This window comes from Ranitomeya variabilis, chromosome 3 (genome assembly GCF_051348905.1).
Source record: "Ranitomeya variabilis isolate aRanVar5 chromosome 3, aRanVar5.hap1, whole genome shotgun sequence".
In the NCBI taxonomy this organism is placed as follows: Eukaryota; Metazoa; Chordata; class Amphibia; order Anura; family Dendrobatidae; genus Ranitomeya; species Ranitomeya variabilis.
In genome coordinates this window covers 207,763,559-207,785,302 of record NC_135234.1, presented here as the reverse complement: position 1 = coordinate 207,785,302, position 21,744 = coordinate 207,763,559, and the positions used below count along the sequence as shown (strand labels likewise).

Here is a 21,744-nt window from a genome sequence, read left to right as displayed (position 1 = left end):
GCTGTATCAAGGCACCTCAATGGTAAGTCTGTTGGAAGGAAACAATGTGGCAGAAAACGCTGTACAACGAGAAGAGGTGACCGGACCCTGAGGAAGATTGTGGAGAAGGACCGATTCCAGACCTTAGGGAACCTGAGGAAGCAGTGGACTGAGTCTGGCGTGTGCAGGAAATGGGCTACAGGTGCCGCATTCCCCAGGTAAAGCCACTTTTGAACCATAAACAGCGGCAGAAGCGCCTGACCTGGGCTACAGAGAAGCAGCACTGGACTGTTGCTAAGTGGTCCCAAGTACTTTTTTCTGATGAAAGCAAATTTTGCATGTCATTCGGAAATCAAGGTGCCAGAGTCTGGAGGAAGACTGGGGAGAAGGAAATGCCAAAATGCCTGAAGTCCAGTGTCAAGTACCCACAGTCAGTGATGGTGTGGGGTGCCATGTCAGCTGCTGGTGTTGGTCCACTGTGTTTCATCAAGGGCAGGGTCAATGCAGCTAGCTATCAGGAGATTTTGGAGCACTTCATGCTTCCATCGGCTGAAATGCTTTATGGAGATGAAGATTTCATTTTTCAGCACGACCTGGCACCTGCTCACAGTGCCAAAACCACTGGTAAATGGTTTACTGACCATGGTATTACTGTGCTCAATTGGCCTGCCAACTCTCCTGACCTGAACCCCATAGAGAATCTGTGGGATATTGTGAAGAGAAAGTTGAGAGACGCAAGACCCAACACTCTGGATGAGCTTAAGGCCGCTATTGAAGCATCCTGGGCCTCCATAACATCTCAGCAGTGTCACAGGCTGATTGCCTCCATGCCACGCCGCATTGAAGCAGTCATTTCTGCCAAAGGATTCCCGACCAAGTATTGAGTGCATAACTGAACATTATTATTTGATGGTTTTTTTGTTTGTTATTAAAAAACACTTTTATTTGATTGGACGGGTGAAATATGCTAATTTATTGAGACAGGTTTTTTGGGTTTTCAGGAGTTGTATGCCAAAATCATCAGTATTAAAACAATAAAAGACCTGACAAATTTCAGTTGGTGGATAATGAATCTATAGTATATGAAAGTTTAATTGTAATCATTACATTATGGTAAATAATGAAATTTAACACTATATGCTAATTTTTTGAGAAGGACCTGTAGAGATAACTATGAGGCCTTAAGTTTGGGCTGAGAGACCCATGTACACTTCAGCACAGAAGTCACTTCCACCAAGGAGAAACAGCATGACACTGCAGGTGAGGCAATGAGGGATTTACCTGGTAACTAAGTCATTTTTGGTTTATTATACCAGAGTTCTCTGCCTTTCACACACACACAAATATATATATTTTTTATCTAATCCTGGTCAACTTTTAATTATACTTTATTCATATGACTCAATCTCCTCTAAGACTAGAAGCCATTCCTGCACCACTTACGTCATTAATGGGACAGTCGCTGAGGAGCACAAAAGTGAACACACGGTAAAAGTGGACACACAGACGACACTGATGGTAAAAACGGACACGGATGACACACAGATGGCAAAAATAGACACGGATGACACTGATGGTAAAAACAGACTTTTGCACAGACAGAAGGGAATGTGAAAGACACGGGATGAGCAGGTGAGGAGAATCGCCGTCTGAATGAGGCCGTATAAAGATACGAGGAGACATGGAGACGAGAATGTCAGAGGCCCAGCACACACATATCATGAGGGCGCAGCGGGGTGTCAGGACGGCAATGACGCAGAGGATGAAGCACAGCAGGAGCCTGCGCCGCCGGGGTTACTGCAGGCCGCCCTCTCCCACTGGCCGCCAGTGCCATCTTCTAGGCGCCAACAATTTTTAAACAAGTGAAGTGAACGCTTTGGGCATGCGCATTTACGCTCCCGCCCACATAGACGTCACAGGGTCACCTACCCCAGTGGCCCCGCCTCCTCTACGCTCTCTTCTCCGCAGCGCTCCCAGCTGTCACACAGACGCCGGTGTTTGAGCTCAGGCCGGTGTGGTCGCCGCCGTCGCTACCGGAGAGCCTAATGGCGGCGGTTTTCTGCTCCAAGACGCCCTAGGACTGTACCAGCGAGGCCTGATGTGTGCCGATCGGGACTCCTCGTCCTCCCCGGGGCTCCGGGCCCTGCTGGGCCGCTTCCTGCACGGCCTGCTGCAGTTCCGGGTGTTCCAGCTGTTCGGGGCGGCATGGTCTTACCTGGTGGGACTGTCCGGAGGGTCGTTGTTCTCCTTCCTGCCCTCGGCCTGGGTGGTGCACAGGTCGGTGGGGCCCGATGAGCTGCCCGAGGTGCTGGAGGCCCTGGGGCTGCGGTCAGGGCCATGGGAGGAGCTGGGAGAGTGTCTGGAGGAGCTGGGGCCCTGGAAGGACCTGGACCTCATGAAGCCGTGGAAGGGCTATATCTCCTCCAGCAAGGAGCAGGAATCCTGGGACGCCACCTTACAGGACCTTGGCACCTGGCACAGCAAGATGCAGACCCTGTGGGAGCCGGGGCTGGGCCCCTGGAAGGATCTGGTGGGCCCTGACCGAGAAGTGGACGATGAGTGCTGTAGTAAGTCCGCTTATGGTAGCCATAGGATGAATGCCGAGGATGGGCCGTGTGATGGAGACCATGAGAAGAGTGCTGCCCAGCTCCACTCCGCTCCTCTTGGGATGGTGTCCTGCATCTTTAACCCCGCATCGGGTGGAGTATTCACTTGGCTAGATCTAGGTAATGAGCCCAGTGTCCAGAACAAAGATGTTCCTGATGAAGCCTCCACAGAACAAATTGAACATATCCGTAACAAGAGGCTGTGGTTCCTGCAGCAGAACCAGAGCCAAGATGTCCCCACCACTGGTCTCAAGGACCTTGCTCAGAATCTGGGAAATGGCCCAGATGACCCTGCCCTTCCTATAAAGTTAGAGTTGCCAATACCTGACTGGCATGATGGCCACCATAAAGACTTATCTCCAGATCTGAATTTGGACCAGAACAGTGTCTTGGAGCTTCCAGGTTCTGACTCGGATTCCAAGCTTTGTCCTTCTCTTTCCCTGCTGATTCAAAATCCACATGTTTCAGGCAACACCAAGAGTAAATATCCACCCAGCCCAGATCAGGACCAAGGATATCACAGTCTGGAGGATTGGCAGTGCTTGAATATTAAACAAAACCTCCAGTTGTTGGGTATCTCACCATCCGTTACTGGTGACGATGGTGCTAAGAGTCCTACAGACACTTTATGTCCTGATATAACAGACGATATGGACTCTGATCAGGAGGAGGAAATCCATGTCCCTGCTATTCCTGTTTGCGCAAATAAGCACATTGGCTATATTTTGGGTACTGTTGTGAGCGATGATGAAGAGGAAGACTCCAGTTCCTCGTGTGAAGATGATGATGATTGGGATGAGGATGATGGGTTTGACAGTGAAGGATCAGTTTCTCCCGCAGAGGCTGATGTTCCTGCCACTGAGGAAGTTGTGCTGTGGAACTCTTTCTGTAGCGTGGATCCTTACAATCCACAGAACTTTACTGCCAGTTTACACACTGGTCCCATTGCTGAGGTGGAGTCCCACCATGATGACCAAGCAGCTGTCCTTTCTGAGGATGAAGAATCCTGGTGTGACAGCGATGCGGTGTCGGACAGTGACAGCGAGGATGAATTTAGCACCAATGAACAGGAGAACTTAAAACTATGGAATGGGTTCCTCAAATCTGAAGATCCCTACAACCCCTTATGTTTTAAAGCCTCAGTTCACACAGCTGAGCATAAAAGACAGAGCAGTGACTCTGCCACCAAACATTTAGAACTTGTTTGTACGAGCCCCTCAAGTAGTGAATTGACTGTGCCCACGCACCCCAGTGATGCTCCGCTCTTACGGTTGAGAGCGAAGTGCAGTGTGCCCATGGAGGAAAGTGCCAACGTTGGTCCTAAAAAGGTATATTCCATATGGTTGCCAACAATTTTTGCTTACCGTATATATCTTAAGCCATGCATTATTAATACATACTACTGTCCTGTGCTTGTACACATATTAGGACCACCCAGCAGTGACAGTGCTCAGGATGGTCCCTACCGTTTCTCCAGCCTTATTTGGCTCATTATCTAAATATATCTGACGGACAGTGTTGTCTAGACTGATCCTAAGTTGGCAGCTGGTTCTCAGAACTTGATAGAAGTGGACTCGAGCGTTGGTTGTGTTTATATTGGGCCTTGTTCCTTTAGCAGCTTTTGATTTTTGTTGAGGGCCATATCCTGATGGCACATTTAGTGTTTTCTCCTGTCGTGCTGTAGTTAATGAAAAGATTATTGTGGGTGTCATTGGGCATAGAGCCTACTAAATGGCCATGTCTGTATTTTATTTCTTAGAGAGGTTCTAATTCTCAAGCTGGTGTATGGAGACGTAGGCCGAGTTCTCATAGCATCTGAGCCCACGGTGGTTAGTCTGGATGGATGCTGAGGCATCTGGCAAAAAAGGGACCCCAGTGCAAAAAAGTGTATATATATATTTTTGTTTTTTCTTTTTGCAGTTGCAATCGATATAAAATCTTCTCCTCCTCCTGCGCTCTGCTACACATTTTAATAAATTGTATGGAAATGCATGCTTGGCAGTCAGAGGCCCAAGATGCAACTTTTGGTCTAGTGAATGGGATGGGAGATCAGGGAAACATTAAAAAGGCATGTCAGACTTGGGACCATTTCAAATAGAAAGTTTGTCACCTGTCAATGTGCATCCAGGTCAGGCTGCTTCGGACGTCTGCATTATCTTTATGCCTACAGGACTGCTGCAGTCAATCTGGGGCTTCCGTGGTCCTGTTGACATCTGAATGTTGCACCCCTCCGGAGTAGTGACAGAAGGGGAGTATGCCTCAATTTGTTTTTTTGTAGAGATCCATATCCCTTCCTGGGCAAAGTGTTTTCAGTGTCTGATAACCAATGTATACCAGGAGCTTTTTCTAGTTTTACATATTCAGCTAAGTGCACATATGCTTTGCTTTGCAGGAAATTCTGTGTAGGAAAGTCGTATGCAAAGTAACTCTCCCCATAAGGAAGAAAACTTACAACAGCCAAACCACATGTGGTTCTGCAAACAGCTATATTGAGGATTTCATTTAATCCTGTCAGCAGGATTGTGCTCAGTAACCTACAGACAGTGACAGGTCGGCGCCGTTATACTGATTACAATGATACCTTGGCTGATGAAATCCGTCTTGTGGTTGTCATGTAATCTTTATTTTCAGTTAATGATATGATAGGCCGGGGGGGGGGGGATCTTCATGTGGTGCTCAATTTTGCTAGAGAAAGCTAAAATTGTCTCCACTAAGATGGCATCGGCCGCTCCTGTGCAGTGGCAATCCAATACTCTACTGCGCAGGCGCCGGTGGCAGTATCTTGGAGGAAGCTTTTTTTTTTTTTTTTTTTTTTTTTTTTTTTTTGTCCCCTCAATATACAGAATACTCATTATGTAAAATAGGGGGTCCGGTCAGTGAGGGATCCGTGACCTGTCAGCAGTCTTCATTACAAATAGCTAATCAGAGCACCACATGAAGAACCCACAGGCCTCCCCTGAGCACGAGAATCTCATTAACTGAAAATATAGATTAAACAACAACCACAAGACGGATTTCATCAACCAAGGTATAACGGCGCTGACCTGACGGTGTCTGTAGGTTACTCAGCACAATCCTGCTGACAGGTTCCCTTTAAGAAGTCCAAAGCCACTGTCTGCAGGCTTGCCTGGTTTTGATGACGTTGACGGACAGAACATTTGATGACTTGTGATTGAGAAACATTTATTAGGTAACACAAAGCAATGGGATAAGACGTCTACATACGGTAATTACCGTAGGCCTTGCATAACTTTTGACATGTCATGGAACTTTGTTTTAGCTACATGTGAGTAATACAAAGTCTATTAAATACATTTTTTTGCCTCATTGCTCTTGGGGAAAGAGGAATGTTTGCTATTTGAGTTACTAATCAGACTCTGTATTTCTGTATGGAAAATTTACACTGATAACGTGTCCTTCATTAGTGGAGCTGAAGGCCATGGGATCTGAGCACCTGCTCTAAGATCTGTCCTACATTTTCCTAGGTGGAGGTTTTGCACCTGGTTGGCAACGTGCATGTATTTTCACCTTTGGCAGTTATGTTTAGGTTCTCCATGAAAATTGCATTGCCTCTTAGGATTTATAACTCTTCCTTACTAGCAGAGATTAACCAGAAATCATGTAAGTGATTCTTTTAGACTTTTTTTTTTTTTTTTTTTTAATCATTTTATAAAAAAAAAAAATAGTCATATAGGTAACCCATCATTAGGTTCATGCTGCCGAACTCCGTGGCTGAATCAGAACCTGGCTGTGGAATTGCGGCCGGGTCTGGCTTTCTCTGAAAAGCGGTGCTTTAGAGACGACCATTGAAGAGCTGACTGGAGACCATAGGGGAAGGCCTGACTAGTTCAGCATGGCCAATGGTGGCTGCTGCCTGCCCCTCTACAGGTGATTGACAGGGCTCTCCCTGTGTAGACACATGAGTTACTTGTCAATTGCCTGAAGCGAGGTAGGAAGAAGCCGGCCGGGGGCCACTGCAGACTGGTTGTGTCCCTCCCTATGGTCTTCAGCAGAATCTTTAAACAGCGTGAATCTAATAAATGTGTATTTTATGCAGAAGTACAGCTAATGTTATAGGCCCAAAGCCTGAGGCTACGTTATGATGCCAACATTTCCCATGTGTGCTTTGTGGTGTCATGACCACATATTTGTGTACACATATCCCTTCTATTAAAGTAGATATTAATCTCATCGTCCTAGTTTTTCTAGGCGAAAAATCACTTCGGTACTTAATTCAACATATTTCGTGAAGGTAGATACCATACGAAAATGAAGTGAAGGAAAATCAGGAAGGTAAAAATTATCTTTATTAGTAACATTAACATCTAAAATGAATTAAAAAGACAGGGTAGTAAGCCTCCAATTAGGAGGGGGATAGTCCGCAGCAGAACAATTATATGTATTACAATTAAATTACAGGTGAACCTTGTTGGATTGTACTGGTATAGGGAGAAATACCCCCACATGTATTAGGAGCAGCCAGGGATGGAAGGAAGGGGGAGGGGAAAGGGAAGGGGACCCTTGGTAAGGACAATAGGGTGTATTGTTTTCCACTACCAAGTTTTGCAAAAGAAAAGTATTATATGCTGCTCGGAAAGAAGGGGGGGGGGATATATGAAATAAACTTCAAAATATTCACCAGTGTGAGTAGCACCAGAATCAATATTCACTACAGGTTCATCCTAGAAAAATCTCTGGAGGCACACTAATGTATGGTACAGTTAGGTGAGGAGTTTCTACCTGCTGTTAGTGGATGCCCAAGATGGTGCTGCAATGGCTGTTATATAGGGGGTTAACTGCTGCAGTGCGTTCCCCGCACCTCACGAAATATGTTGTATTAAAGTAGATATGTCTGTGTCTAATGATATAAATCCTCAGAAAACCTCCACCTGCCAGTGGAGTGTCTGTCTCCTTTAAGACCATATTTTACTAAAGTAGTGGTCAGATTTCCACATGTTGGCCCATGTGCGCACATTGAGCATTTGGTGAGTATTTTACCTCCGTATGTGTAAGCCAAAACCAGGAGTGGGTGATAAATACAGAAGTGGTGACGTGTTTGTATTATACTTTTCCTCTGATTGTTCCACTCCCGGTTTTGTTTTACAAATACTGAGGTAAAAAACTCTCCAAATACTCATCATGTGCACATGGCCTTAAGGTACCTTCACACTAAACGACTTTGCAGCGATAACGACAGCGATCCGTGACGTTGCAGCGTCCTGGATAGCGATATCGTTGTGTTTGACACGCAGCAGCGATCAGGATCCTGCTGTGATATCGCTGGTCGTTGCTGAAAGTTCAGAACTTTATTTGGTCGTCAGATCGGCGTGTATTGTTGTGGTTGACAGCAAAAGCAACGATACCAGCGATGTTTTACAATGGTAACCAGGGTAAATATCGGGTTACTAAGCGCAGGGCCGCGCTTAGTAACCCAATGTTTACCCTGGTTACCATTGTAAAAGTAAAAAAAAAACAGTACATACTCACCCTCTGATGTCTGTCACGTCCCCCGGCGTCCGCTCTGCTGCTCAGAGCTTCCTGCACTGAATGTGTCAGTGCCGGCCGGAAAGCAAAGCACAGCGGTGACGTCACCGCTGTGCCCTGCTACTGCCAGTGCTTACAGTGCAGGGAAGCGGACGCCGGGGGACGCGAATGTAAGTATGTAGTGTTTGTTTTTTTACTTTTACACTGGTAACCAGGGTAAACATCGGGTTACTAAGCGCGGCCCTGCACTTAGTAACCCGATGTTTACCCGGGGACCTCGGCATCGTTGGTCGCTGGAGAGCTGTATGTGACAGCTCTCCAGCGACCACACAGCGACGCTGCAGCGATCGGCATCGTTGTCGATATCGCTGCAGCGTCGCTTAGTGTGACGGTACCTTTACTGTCATGGTGATAAAAAAAATAATATTGACCACGGTCAGTTTAGTCAGCCTTCTGTCCACATAGCAGCTGGTGTGAAACTACCACTCCCAACATGTTTGGACTACTGCCTCAAGGAAATATAAGTCGTAGTTTCACACCCTCTGGTTGCTGGTTCCTGAACTAGGCTTTTATACGCCTAGTTCCTGAGTAGTAACTGATGGGTGCAAGTTCTTTTGCACTTGGTGTGATAGTAGCCAATTGGCTACTATACTACAGGTCAGAAGGACCAAGGGGAATTTTATCTTTTTCGTCCTCATTGTCTTTTTAAGGCTAGGTTCAGATTGCGTTAGTGCAATCCGTTTAGTGCGAGCGCTAGCGGATTGCGCTAACGCAATGTCTTTTTCGGGGCCGCGTTCAGGGGTCGCGTTAACGTCCCCGCTCTCGCAGATCCCCGATCTGCGAGAGCGGGGAACGGACCTCTGGCGCGCCGCGGACGCTGCAAGCAGCGTCCGAGGCGCGCTACAAAAGACCGGCACATCGCTAGCGCGTGCCGAAAATGACACGCGCTAGCAATGCGCTCTAAAATTGCCGGCAATGGGAGCGCTAACGGAAGCGGTGCACGGCGTTAATTTCGCCGTGCAACGCTGTCCGTTAGCGCTATCCCATTAACGCAATGGGAACCTAGCCTAACTGATTTTATCCAGGTGATGCCCAATTTGCTGAGAAGTAAAATTTCACTGTGGAGTGGTTCAGCTGACAAAGGTGTGACCATATTGTCGGTGTTCCAGTACGTGCTGCATAGTGTTGGCCGCACAGAAAGATCTTTGTTGTTTCCAGGCACCTGATGGTCATTACACTAATGTGTAATATAGTGATCAAACCGGCTGGTGTTAGGATTACATTGTGGCCTCTTCTGGGTAATGTCTGACCTTCTAATTGTGGTTTGCAAAGCTTCTGAGTGGCCCCCTAACCAGGTAAACTTGATTACAATTGGGTGACGCACCCTAATAGTGGGAGAACCTCAGCAGATGACCGCGCTGTTACTGAAAATAATCTATATAAAGACCAATATTGATATTACCATATAGTCAGTAGTAAATACCAGTCCTACAGAACATATAAGTGATCACAGCACAGTTACAGATAATGTCTGATGGAGTTGTTCACTTTTCACGTCTTTTCCATCTGGCCCAGACCAACATGACAACTTCTTCCAGCCACGACTCGGCAGCAGAGAAAACAACAAAGACACATTTCACTTGTCATATTTTCAGCTATCACCATCTATTCCCAACCTGCACAAACTCCTCATCCTGCTAATATCCCAATACTGAGCCGCTGCTGCCATATGTGTCCCTATTACTGCACCTGCTGTGTGGTTCTCTGTGCCCTCTAAATTCTAAAGCACCCCTCTATAATATAGTAATGCCAGGTGCAAGTGCCCTAGAAAACAGTGCCTACACTTTGCCCCCTAGAAAGTAATATTGTCCTGTGTGCCCCTTTGATAGTCACAGTAACCGGAGTTCCCCTATAACAATAAGTGCCCACTTAACATTGAATAATGTCCCGAGTCTCCCCCCTGTACAGCTCCCCTATACACAGTATGATGCTCTCTTATACACCGTGTAATTCCCCTTCACTGTATAGTACCACCCACACAGTATACAGGCCCCTTAGTAGCCCACAAACTGTTTGATGGGTCCAACACTGCAAGATGACCCCCTCACTGTAAATTTCACACTGTTTCATGGCCCCCTAGATGGCCTCCATATAGTATAATGCACCAGATAGTCCTCAATATAGTATAATGCACCCCTATAGGACTCCATATAGTATAATGAACTTCCCATGGGCCTACTCTAATATAAGGCAGCATCCCCCCACAGTCAGACTCTGTAGTATAAGGCAGCATCACCCCACAGGCAGAATCTGTAGTATAAGGCAGCATCACCCCACAGGCAGACTCTGTAGTATAAGGCAGCATCACCCCACAGGCAGACTCTGTAGTATAAGGCAGCACCCCCCACAGGCAGACTCTAGTATAAGGCAGCACCCCCCACAGGCAGACTCTGTAGTATAAGGCAGCACCCCCTCCCCCCACAGGCAGACTCTAGTATAAGGCAGCACAACCCCACAGGCAGACTCTAGTATAAGGCAGCACCCCCCACAGGCAGACTGTAGTATAAGGCAGCACCCCCCCCCCCACAGGCAGACTGTAGTATAAGGCAGCACCCCCCCCACAGGCAGACTGTAGTATAAGGCAGCACCCCCCACAGGCAGACTGTAGTATAAGGAAGCAACCCCCCACAGGCAGACTGTAGTATAAGGCAGCAACCCCCCCACAGGCAGACTTTAGTATAAGGCAGCACCCCCCCACAGGCAGACTAGTATAAGGCAGCACCCCCCACAGGCAGACTCTGTAGTATAAGGCAGCACCCCCCACAGGCAGACTCTGTAGTATAAGGCAGCACCCCCCACAGGCAGACTCTGTAGTATAAGGCAGCACCCCCCACAGGCAGACTCTGTAGTATAAGGCAGCACCCCCCACAGGCAGACTCTGTAGTATAAGGCAGCACCCCCCACAGGCAGACTCTGTAGTATAAGGCAGCACCCCCCCCCACAGGCAGACTCTGTAGTATAAGTCAGCACCCCCCCCCCCACAGGCAGACTGTAGTATAAGTCAGCACCCCCCCACAGGCAGACTCTGTAGTATAAGGCAGCACCCCCCCCCCCCCCCCAGGCAGACTGTGTAATATAAGTCAGCCCCCATAAAGAAAAACAATAAATAAATACTCCCCTCTGTTCTTGGTTCCTGCGCTGCTCCCTCTCACCTCAACTTAACCCATAGAAAAAGATCAAGTCCACGCGGGAGGGAGCATCACAACCATATGTAAAAAATACAAAATCTTTTATTAGTAAGCTTTTATAAAAAATAATGCAACACACAAAAAGATACATCACACAGAAAAACGGATAAAAACATTAAAAGTGCAGCAACAGCACAAATCTTGTACACAAGTCATATCCTAATATGATAATGTAGGAAAAGAGTGACAACCCACATCCCCAACTACTCCAGCATGGTCATACAATACAAAATAATGGCCTGTGGTATAACCATATACAATGTGCTTAGTATACAGAAACAATTAGTTATATGTACATGGTTCACAGATCAAAACAACACAACAATATGAGCAAATAAGTGTAGACCTGCTAGTATCACAGTACCATATAGCCCTATAGGTATCAATGGAAAACAATGGACCCCACAGGCAAATTAAAGATCAATGCCTAAACGGCCTTTACCCAATGCAGCCATGCTAAATGAAAAGACCACAAAGTATGATAAGGTCCTGCATGTCAAAAAAGAATCAAATACATACACCATGTGGGATCCAAATGTTGAGATCAGGCTAGGGCCATGTGTGTACCGATGGAAAGAGGAGGGAAGGAGATGTGGGAAAAGAAACCCACGCGTATCACCACAAAAGTTGCGGCTTACTCAGGGAGAGGTAGCTCACCTCCAGACCGCGGGCGCCGGGCAGTGACGTCATCGCGCCCCCTGTCAGTGTCGGCGACTTCAGATGCTGACAGAGGGATGATGGGAGAGGGAGCTCCTTCCCTCATCAATGCGGTCAGCTGCATCGGCTGGATGCCGATACAGCTGACCCTGCGATGACAGGCAGGGGGTCCACTGCTGACATCGCCCTGCCCCCCCACCTGCTCAGGGGCCCATAGCGGCCGGGTGGCAGAGCAGGGAGATCGTGTCTCCCTGCCCTGCCGCAGAATGTAACTGTATCGGCGTGCTGTGCACACCAAAACAGTTACAGTAGCTCTGGATGGGCCCCCTCTGAGCATCGAGCCCGGGGCGACAGCCCCCTCTGCCCCCCAGTAGGCCGGGGTCAGACTTGTGAGTTCAAGGTGAGAAACTCGCGCATCAATACCCACCACTGCCGCCGGCACTCGGGATCGGAGTGTGCGGCTGCATAGAAATACATGTAGCCGCGTGCTCCGGTCTGAGTGCCGGCGGCAGTGCTCAGACCATATGCCGACCATAAATGGTTTGCCAGTGGTTTTCTCCTAAAGACCACGGGAGCACCCCTGTGTGTGGGAGAATGGGCAAGATGGCTGCCAGGAAAATGGGCAAGATAGCTGCTAGCCGAACAATCGGCCAAGTCATCGTTTGGCCAACGGCAATCTTCCATGTGTAGGGAACCTCGGTTTCCTATCGGGCTGCTCCTATTCTTAGCAGTTGCTATATTTCCTTGTTTGCCCACTGCAGGTGTGATGTAGCTCTTTGTATCTTTGAGTCATGTCTTTGCATCCCTGGTAATGGTTTCCCAAGAGATAGACACAGACTGATGCAAAGGACTGAAACTTAAAACCCGCGGCGGGGTAAGGCTGATGTAACTGTAGGACAGACCTGATATTCCACAGGGAGACAACTTGTAGCATAATGGGCGCATACGCAATCAAGAAAAAAAATAAAATGACACATTTAGATTAATCGGAAATTCTACACCACATCCAAACCTTATGGGATGTGGAAGATGGGGTTTTGTTTAAAGAAGTGCTCCTCTGTGGGTTTTCTCCATTACGAGCACCCAGACACACTCATTTTATGATTCCCACTAATTAAGACTGTATGCATGAGTAATTATTTATTTTGTGTTTTAGACTTGTTAACCGCCAAGAAATACTGTAAATATTTCAATAATAGCAGGGTTAAATTGAGCTAAAAGTGAACTATTAGTCAGCATTTGTTTGCTTCTCAAAGATAGAAGTCATCTATGGGTTTGCGTGACTCTGCACTTATACACCCACCGGCTGATAAGGTTTCTTCTTGTGCTTCGTCATAGCCACGCGGTTAAGAATACAACTGGATCTCCGATATAAAGACTAGCGTAGAACGTGGGGATTATAGCAATCTGTAGGATTTTATTCTCTGGTCTTTAGAAGAACCGTATTGAGTTATGGGCAGCTTTTTCACCTTGGTGTGCATGAACGCTGTTAAATTGTGCTCTGATGAGGTGTTATCTGAGCATGTAGTGGTGCTGACAGTGACTTTGAAGTCCTCGAATAATATGTTAAAGTCCCTGCGGCTGCTTGTCTCATGGCTTTTCGACAGACGCTACACATGCAGGCAATCCCTTCATGTGTTGTGGCTGTCGATCAGCCGTGAGACATGTAGGTGCAGGGATTCGAATATATTATTTGAGCACGTCGAAGGCACTTGGTTAGCACCAGAGCATGCTCAGATAACACCTCATCCGAGCACATTCGCTCATCTCTAGTGGCTGTTATGGAGAGCCGGACCAAGGCAGAGTGGATCCCGTTGTTGATCTCTAATCATGACCCATTATTCAACATGTAATAGATTTGCTGTGTTTTGTGTTCGTCTTCTATCCACATTTCTTATAGCCTTTTTGTTCTGTTGTCCCCAGGTGACCTTCTATGACAAAGTCACGGTGCACTATGTTTGTAATGAAGAAGAACGCAAGGGCCACTGGGAGGAGTTTGCCCGGGACCGCTGCCGGTTCCTGCGTCGCATACAGGAGACGGAGTCTGTGATTGGACACTGCTTCACCCCTGACCATAGGCAAAGAGTGTGGAACCGAATGCAAGAAATATGGGGCAGCTAGCCCCTCCTCATTCTAAAACTGACTCTTTGCAGAAGTTTTATCACAGTTACAGTTCGATACTCTCTCCCTTCTTATCCTACAGAGAGGGGGACGGAGACCCCGGGAAACTACCATTACTGCAACCCAAGCCTATGCCAGGATGAACTGAACGCCCATTGCTGCTTCTAATCTCCCATACCCTCGCTTTGCTTCAAGCCTCCAGAATGACCTAATGAGGCCGTTTTAATTTCCAGACCTCTTTTTTACTAAGAGCATACTCTAGGTCACGGACCCGAATATCCTCAATTCTCATTATTTGCTCATCTAAACATTGTATGGATTCTGGAAGAAAGAACTTGACTAATTAATTTTCCGATCAGTGCTGCTTTTGATTTTAACATTGGGTGTAGGAATGGAATCCTTGTGCTAATCACTATTTCTTTATCTGTTTTATCTCTATGGGTCAGTATTTAGCCTCCTCTTTTTCAGCAGAACTTTGATTTGAACAGTACAGACATTTTTCTGTTGCTTCCTTAAGAATAAACATAGTTCCTGTGTTCAGCCCTGAATGCAAAAAGACGACAAACCTGCTTTTATTTGCAATGCAAATATCTATAGCAATTGTGGCAGGAAGCAAGGCCCATATCATGAAGATTCCTGAAATTATGTACTATGCAAAAATCTTCCCAACATGTTTTTTTTCCTCACGTAAAGCATCATTCTGATTAGCTCCTCACTTTATGCCATTTTTTCATCTTTTCAATTCGGACACATCTTGCTTTTGTTCCATTTTTTTTTTTTTTTTTTAAAGGGAGACAAATTTTGATTGTGGTTTTGTATTGGACTTGTTCTACAAAACACATTTTTTATAGCTGGTTTGGCTTTGCATTCCCACACGTGGCAGCTGTCGGAAATTGCCATTAGCGAAACTGCATGTTTATAATGGGATAAATTCACTTTTTTAAATGACTGCATGCCGTATGTCCATTAACCCTATACAGTGTGGGCCCGCTTGATCAAGGTGTAGTCGTCATCTTTTATGTAAAATACCTTGAAATGGTGCAAAAATAAAATAAAAACTTTTGGCTTTCTTACCCCAGCTTGCCAAAATGGGCAAAGCTTGGCTGAGACATGGTGAAGCCTGCCCAGGGAATTTAAGAAAATTCACCGTTTTAGTGGCATAAAATACCCTGGATATCTTCTCCAGTCACTGTTGGAGGCGCACAGCAGCTGTAAGATGCGCCTAATTCAATGATAAAAGCCTCTTTAATGAATTGGGTGCATGTACTCAAGCAGTGCCTTCGTTAAGATGGGCGTTTTGTACAAAATGTTAGCCTTTATGAATTGGGCCCTACACGTTTCAGTGTGCCCTGGCTGATCTGTATGCTGTGCTGGAGTTGGGACCATCAACTACTGATTGTTCCTCTCTCCCTCTTCTTGGACATCAGGAGAAATTCCAGATTTAAAAAAAAAAAAAAAAATACATTTAACAATAAAAACCTACTTTAGCCAGTAGGTAATTTCCTGATGTCACATTCCCTTTAAGACCTGTTTTCGATATGGAGGTAACAATGTGGCACTAGTAATGCATCTGGCTGGCAGTGATTTTTACTACTCTATAAAAAGTATACCTGAATGTCGTTACTCATGAATGGACCTTTAATTATCATTTTTAATTTTCAACGACACCTATCAAATAATGGAATGTCATGTGTCACCATATACATTAATTCTGTTTTGAGCCATAAACCCATCCCACAAAAAAAGAACATGGCAAAAAAATTGAATTTATTTTTATATTAGCTGTGGTTAATCAAGAGTGACTATTTAATTTAAAAGATCTATTTCTTTGTACAAAAAAATAATCTGTTAATTTTAATAAACATCTGCAAGAGTTTAACTATGTGATTGGTTTACTGTGAATTGCAATTGAATGTACCAAAAAGGCATTCTGGATAGAGGAGCGACTGCTGTGATATTACATCATGGTGGTCTTGAATCCAGCCTGACCCCACCTGAAAGCGGCACATCCATTAAAGGTCTGCTGTCCTCTATTAGCCGCCTGCAAAGATGATATGTGAGTTGGCTTAGTGAGGTCCAAAACACAGGACTGATCTTCCGAGGTGGAACAAATTAATACAATGACATTTGCTATCAACTGGCTTCTTAACAATTGAACACCTTGCACATTTTAAAGGGGGTTGTCCAGTTTATCTTTATTTTAACAAAAATCGTCGGAGACAGAATTTTGTGGCTCTTGCTAATATGTACAATTTTTTACTGCAGCTAAAATGTTGTAGATAAAAGTGCTGGTCCTCCCATAGATGAAATTACTTCTATTTCATCAGAAACTTTTCCTAATCTGATGTTCACACTACACAACATTGCAGAACCAAATAAATACCACCGAATCGCCCACATTGCCCCCATTAGCTTCAGCAAAATGGTAGGAACAATTTCAGCAACATTCTCTAAAAACTTTGGGATCATATTGCGTGTCTATAATTTTGGCTGGTAAATATCTGTTGTGGAGTAACTGTCCCATTTCTGCCGCTGGTTAGCAGCAGGACTGTAACATTAATCCATGTTTGCTATTTTATTTTTTTTAATATGTATTATAATATTCTAAACTATAAAATTAAGTGTAACTTTTAATTATATTTTTTCATCAGCCAATGGACACTGCCATTTTTATTTATTGATATGTGTCCGAGTATGACAAAGAAAACAAATATGGCAGACACAGGCAATATGATAGTAGGGTCCGTCTCTGACCCCTATCTCCTGTGCTTTGGCCGCATCAGCTGAGAACTATGCATGGGTCACAGCTGTGGAGGGAGAATAAGACTTCATTTTATTGCAGCACATTTTCTAAACCTCCCTCTCAGTGAAGCTTGGTGTTCAGCGGTGACAGCAGGTCCTGGCACCAGGGCAGCCTGGCATTGTACTACTGATGCCAGGCTGCCTGACCTGTTTTCACTGCTGGAAGAAATCACCTTTGCGGATTTGGAGCACCGATTTGCTCTTATCGCAAATTACAGCACTTGGAGCGCAGCAGTGAAATCGTTGCCATCTGCTGCACTCTGTAAGTAGCGATGAGTGGCAGCTGTGGAGCGATGTACTGAAGGAGGAGTGATGTACTGCAGTAGGGGACTCCAGTGTTCTATTCTGCAGGTGGGACGGGAAAGAGGAGCGATGTACTGCAGGAGGGGACTGCAGTGTTATATTCTGCATGGTGAGTGCGGGAGCGATGTTTTGCAGGTGGGATGGGAAGGAGAAGCGATGTACTGCAGAAGGGACTCCAGCGTTATACTGTGGGGAAGAGCAATGTACTGCAGGGGACTCCAATGTTATATTGCAGAAGGGAGGAGCGATGTATTATAGGAGGGACGTTGTATTGCTGATAATTTTCCTCACTGATAATTTGATACGACCTGCATGAACATCAGCTCTCATTTACACTACCGTTTAAAAGTTTAGGGTCACTCAGAAATGTTTTTTTTTTTTAACAATGCAACCATTTTTTATTCCATACATCCATGGTTGTCCATCAAATCCTGGTAGATGGCCAAAATGCAATGTCCTCAGTCCACAAGTTCGTAGTCTGAGATCAGTAGTTCTACTGGCTCCGTACCAGGCCATATCCACTGCCTCTCAACTTTTGGTATCTCCAGCTGGCATAGTGTGCAGTCACAGCCTATGTTCCTCCAGATGATGGATATCATGAACTACGGCAAGAAAATGCTAGATTAAAAGGAGAAATAGAAAACCTAAAGAGCCAGACACCACCCCTAACACAGGGGGACCCAGGGAAGGAGATAGGTGAAGACACAATGAGAGCTAACCGCCACACCACCACTAACTTAAATAACTGCCTAAATATTGAGAGCAAAATAGAAAATAACCAAGAACCACAGGATGGGCCAGACCCAAGCACCAAACAAACCCCAAGTCTAGAACAACAGCAGACCACAACAGGACAGAGCAACAAGAAGAACGCAAACAGAAGCTCCCATAGGAGCAGCCAACCAACATGTCCTGATTATAGACTCCAACGGAAAATACCTCAATACAAGGCGACTCTTCCCAGGAAAAAGGGTCTCCAAAATCCGCTGCTCAACTATAGAACAAGCAAATGCCGTAATTGACAATCCATATTTCACCAACCCAAACCACATCATCATACATACAGGCACCAACAATCTCCAGGACCAACACCAGCAGGTAGCAGGGCAATTGTGTCAGCTAGCGTAGACCACACAACAGAAGTTCCCCGGCAGCAAGATCATCCTGTCATCTCTGCTGCCAAGAAAAGATTCCTTCCAATACATCATCCAAGATGTCAACAGAGAACTAGTAGCCAAGATCACTACGATGCTAGACATCACCCTGGCACAACATCCTGTCATAAACCTCCACCACCTGTATGATGACAAACATCTCAACAACCAAGGAGTCAGTTTTCTTGCCAAAGAACTTAAAGACATTGTGCTCAACAGAGTCCCTGGACCAAGAACCCATACAAACCGAAAACCTATAGAAAGAGCACCAACTAACAGTCCTAAAACAGAATATGCTCAACAAACTGGAAACTGCAACCTGTATGCAAAACCAGTCTATGAGATACACAAACCATGGAAGACACCACCCTCCCCACACAGAGTGAAACAGGGCAGTGAGCTGGCAGAAATAAAGACCATGATCAGCTCCATATGCAAGAAACTCACGCGACTGGACCAACTGCCTACAACAAGGTCACCAGTCAGCAACCCAAGACAGGGGTGTCAAACTGCATTCCTCGAGGGCCACAAACAGGTCATGTTTTCAGGATTTCCTTAGCATTCCACAAGGTGCTGGAATCATTCTGTGCAGGTGATTAAATTATCACCTGTGCAATACAAGGAATTCCTGAAAACATGACCTGTTTGCGGCCCTCGAGGAATGCAGTTTGACACCTCTGACCCAAGATGTCCTATGCAGGACAGCCCATTACAAGGTATACAGCTACACAATGTCAACCCTAATCATCAGTAGCTGGAACATCCAGCGCCTGAACACCTCAGCCTTCGGATACTAGACAAACGACCCAGACTTTAACCAAAGACTGAAAGACATTGATATACAGATCCTCCATGAAACATGGACTAAGGCCAATAATGAATCCTATGTCCCCACCGGATACAGGGAATTCTATGTCTTCGCCCTGAAAAACAACATCAAACAGGGCCAGAGCTCAGGAGGAATATTAGTATGGTACAAAGAAGAGCTCCATGAACATATCAGAGCAGTGAAGAGAGGAGACGGCTACATCTGGATAAGAATAAGCCGCTCCATCATCACATCCGGGGCCAACATCTACCTCTGTGCAGTGTACGTAGCTCCTCCAGAGTCTCCATACTTCAACCCAGACAGCTTTGAGTCCCTAAAGACTGAAGCTGCCCATTTCCAGACTCTTGGCAACGATCTCATCTACGGAGACCTCAACGCAAGAACGGGATGAGAAAGAGACTACCTGACCACTGATGGAAACATCTATATACTTGGAGCAGATACCGACTGTGACAACCCCGTGCACACCGACAGGAACAGCTATGATTGCACAGTTAATAAAAGCGGCAGAACCCTGTTGAACCTATGCCGAAGCCTTGGACTTCGTATCCTCAATGGCCGCACCAAGGGAGACTCACTGGGAAGATATACCCTAAACTCCCATGTGGGCAGCAGTGTGATAGACTATGCCATCACAGATATGGACCCTACAAATATTGGCGCCCTTATAGTCACCCCACAAACACATCTGTCAGACCATAACCAACTGCTCCTATACATCAAATCCACAAAGAAATCACCCTCACAAACCTCGCAAAAGACCGGCCTCTTTAGCCTGCCACCATCCTTCAAATGGTCCAAGATGTCAGCCCCAAAATACAAAGATGCCATCAATAGACTAGATATCAAGGAGAAGCTCCAATGCTTCCATAATAACGTGTATGAACTTAACCCAGAAGGAGTACACCTAGCGGGAAGAGACCTCAACGACATTCTATATGCCATGGCAGAAATGTCTGACCTGAAAAGAAGCATCAACAAGAGACCGAGTAAACAATATCCCAACAACTGGTTTGACAAAATGCAAGACCATACGGAAGGCCCTAAGAATGGCCTCAAATAAAAAACACAGACCCAACAACCCCACTCTGAGAGAAGCCTACCACACCGTACAACGAAATTACAAAGCCATCCTCAGAAAGAAAAAGCAAAACGACATCTCTACCAAACTCCTCCAACTCCAAGATGCCCTTGAAGACAACAAATTTTGGGAACTGTGGAATCACCTTGGATCCAATCAGAAAAGCAACAGCCTCCACATCCAGAGCGGCAACATCTGGCTCCAGTACTTCAAGGACCTTTACAATGACATCCCAAGTGAAGACCTGAACCTGGCACAAAAAGAGCTTGTGAAAAAACTGAAAGATATGGAGGAAAAGTTCAAAGATTTCCAAAATCCTCTGGATACACCAATCACACTGACAGAAATAACAGAAAGGATCACACAGATAAAAGGTAAAAAAGCCAGCAGTCCAGATGGGATCCTCCCAGAAATGCTGAAATACAGCCCTCCAGACATCCAGGCTGCGATAACAAAACTATTTAATATTGTACTGAAGGCCGGCTGCTTCCCCAAAAACTGGAACCAAGGCCTCATAACCCCTATACACAAAAATGGGGACAAGTACGACCCAGCAAACTACCGAGGGATATGTGACAGCAGCAACCTTGGTAAACTCTTCAACTGCATCCTGAACAAGAGGATCCTCGCCGAGCACAACGTCCTCAGCAAGAGCCAAGCAGGGTTCATGCCAAACCACCACACCACTGACCACATCTACACTCTGCACAGCCTCATCAAGAGCCACGTCCACAATACAAAGAACGGGAAGATATACACTTGTTTTGTGGACTTCAAGAAGGCCTTCGACTCAGTGTGGCACCCAGGACTATTCCTAAAACTGCTGGGGAGCGGAATAGGAGGCAAAACATGACGTCATCCGAAGCTCCTACACTGAGAACAGTTGCAGTGTGAAGGTCAATATAAGGAGGATGGCCTATTTCCAACAGAGTCGAGGAATGAGACAGGGCTGCAGCCTCAGTCCAACGCTCTTTAACATCTACATCAATGAGCTGGCAGTGGCCCTAGAGTCCTCCTCAGCACCAGGACTCACCCTCCATGACACCCAGGTGAAATTTCTGCTGTATGCAGATGACCTTGTGCTGTTATCACCAATTGAGAAAGTTCTCCAACATCATCTGAAAATCCTAGAGACCTTCAGCAGCACATAGGCACTGCCAATCAACGAGAAAAAAACTAATATCATGGTGTTCCAGAAAAGAAAACAGAAACCCACTGGCCATCCTACCTTTATGATAGACAACCGTCCACTTACAGAAACCAACATGTACACCTACCTGGGCCTAGAACTCAGCCAGTCAGGGAGCTTAAAGCAAGCCATAGAGTTACTAAAAGACAAGGCATCCAAAGCCTTCTATGCCATCAGATGGCGTCTGTACCATCTCAAGGCACCAGTAACCGTCTGGCTAAAAATCTTTTTTTTTTTTTTTTAATTCGTTTATTAAACATAAAAAAAAAACAAGCACACATTGGCATATAA

General features: G+C 45.8%; 1 protein-coding gene across 1 annotated transcript; it reads left to right on the top strand.

Annotated features, from left to right (window-relative positions):
* Window positions 1-1,896: 1,896 nt before the first annotated feature.
* On the top strand, window positions 1,897-15,843 carry PPP1R15B (protein phosphatase 1 regulatory subunit 15B). Its single transcript, XM_077295050.1, has 2 exons — window positions 1,897-3,913; window positions 13,898-15,843. The coding sequence occupies exons 1-2, from the start codon at window positions 2,078-2,080 to the stop codon at window positions 14,093-14,095; spliced, it is 2,034 nt and encodes a 677-aa protein (XP_077151165.1). The 5' UTR covers window positions 1,897-2,077; the 3' UTR covers window positions 14,096-15,843.
* The last annotated feature ends 5,901 nt before the right edge of the window (window positions 15,844-21,744 follow it).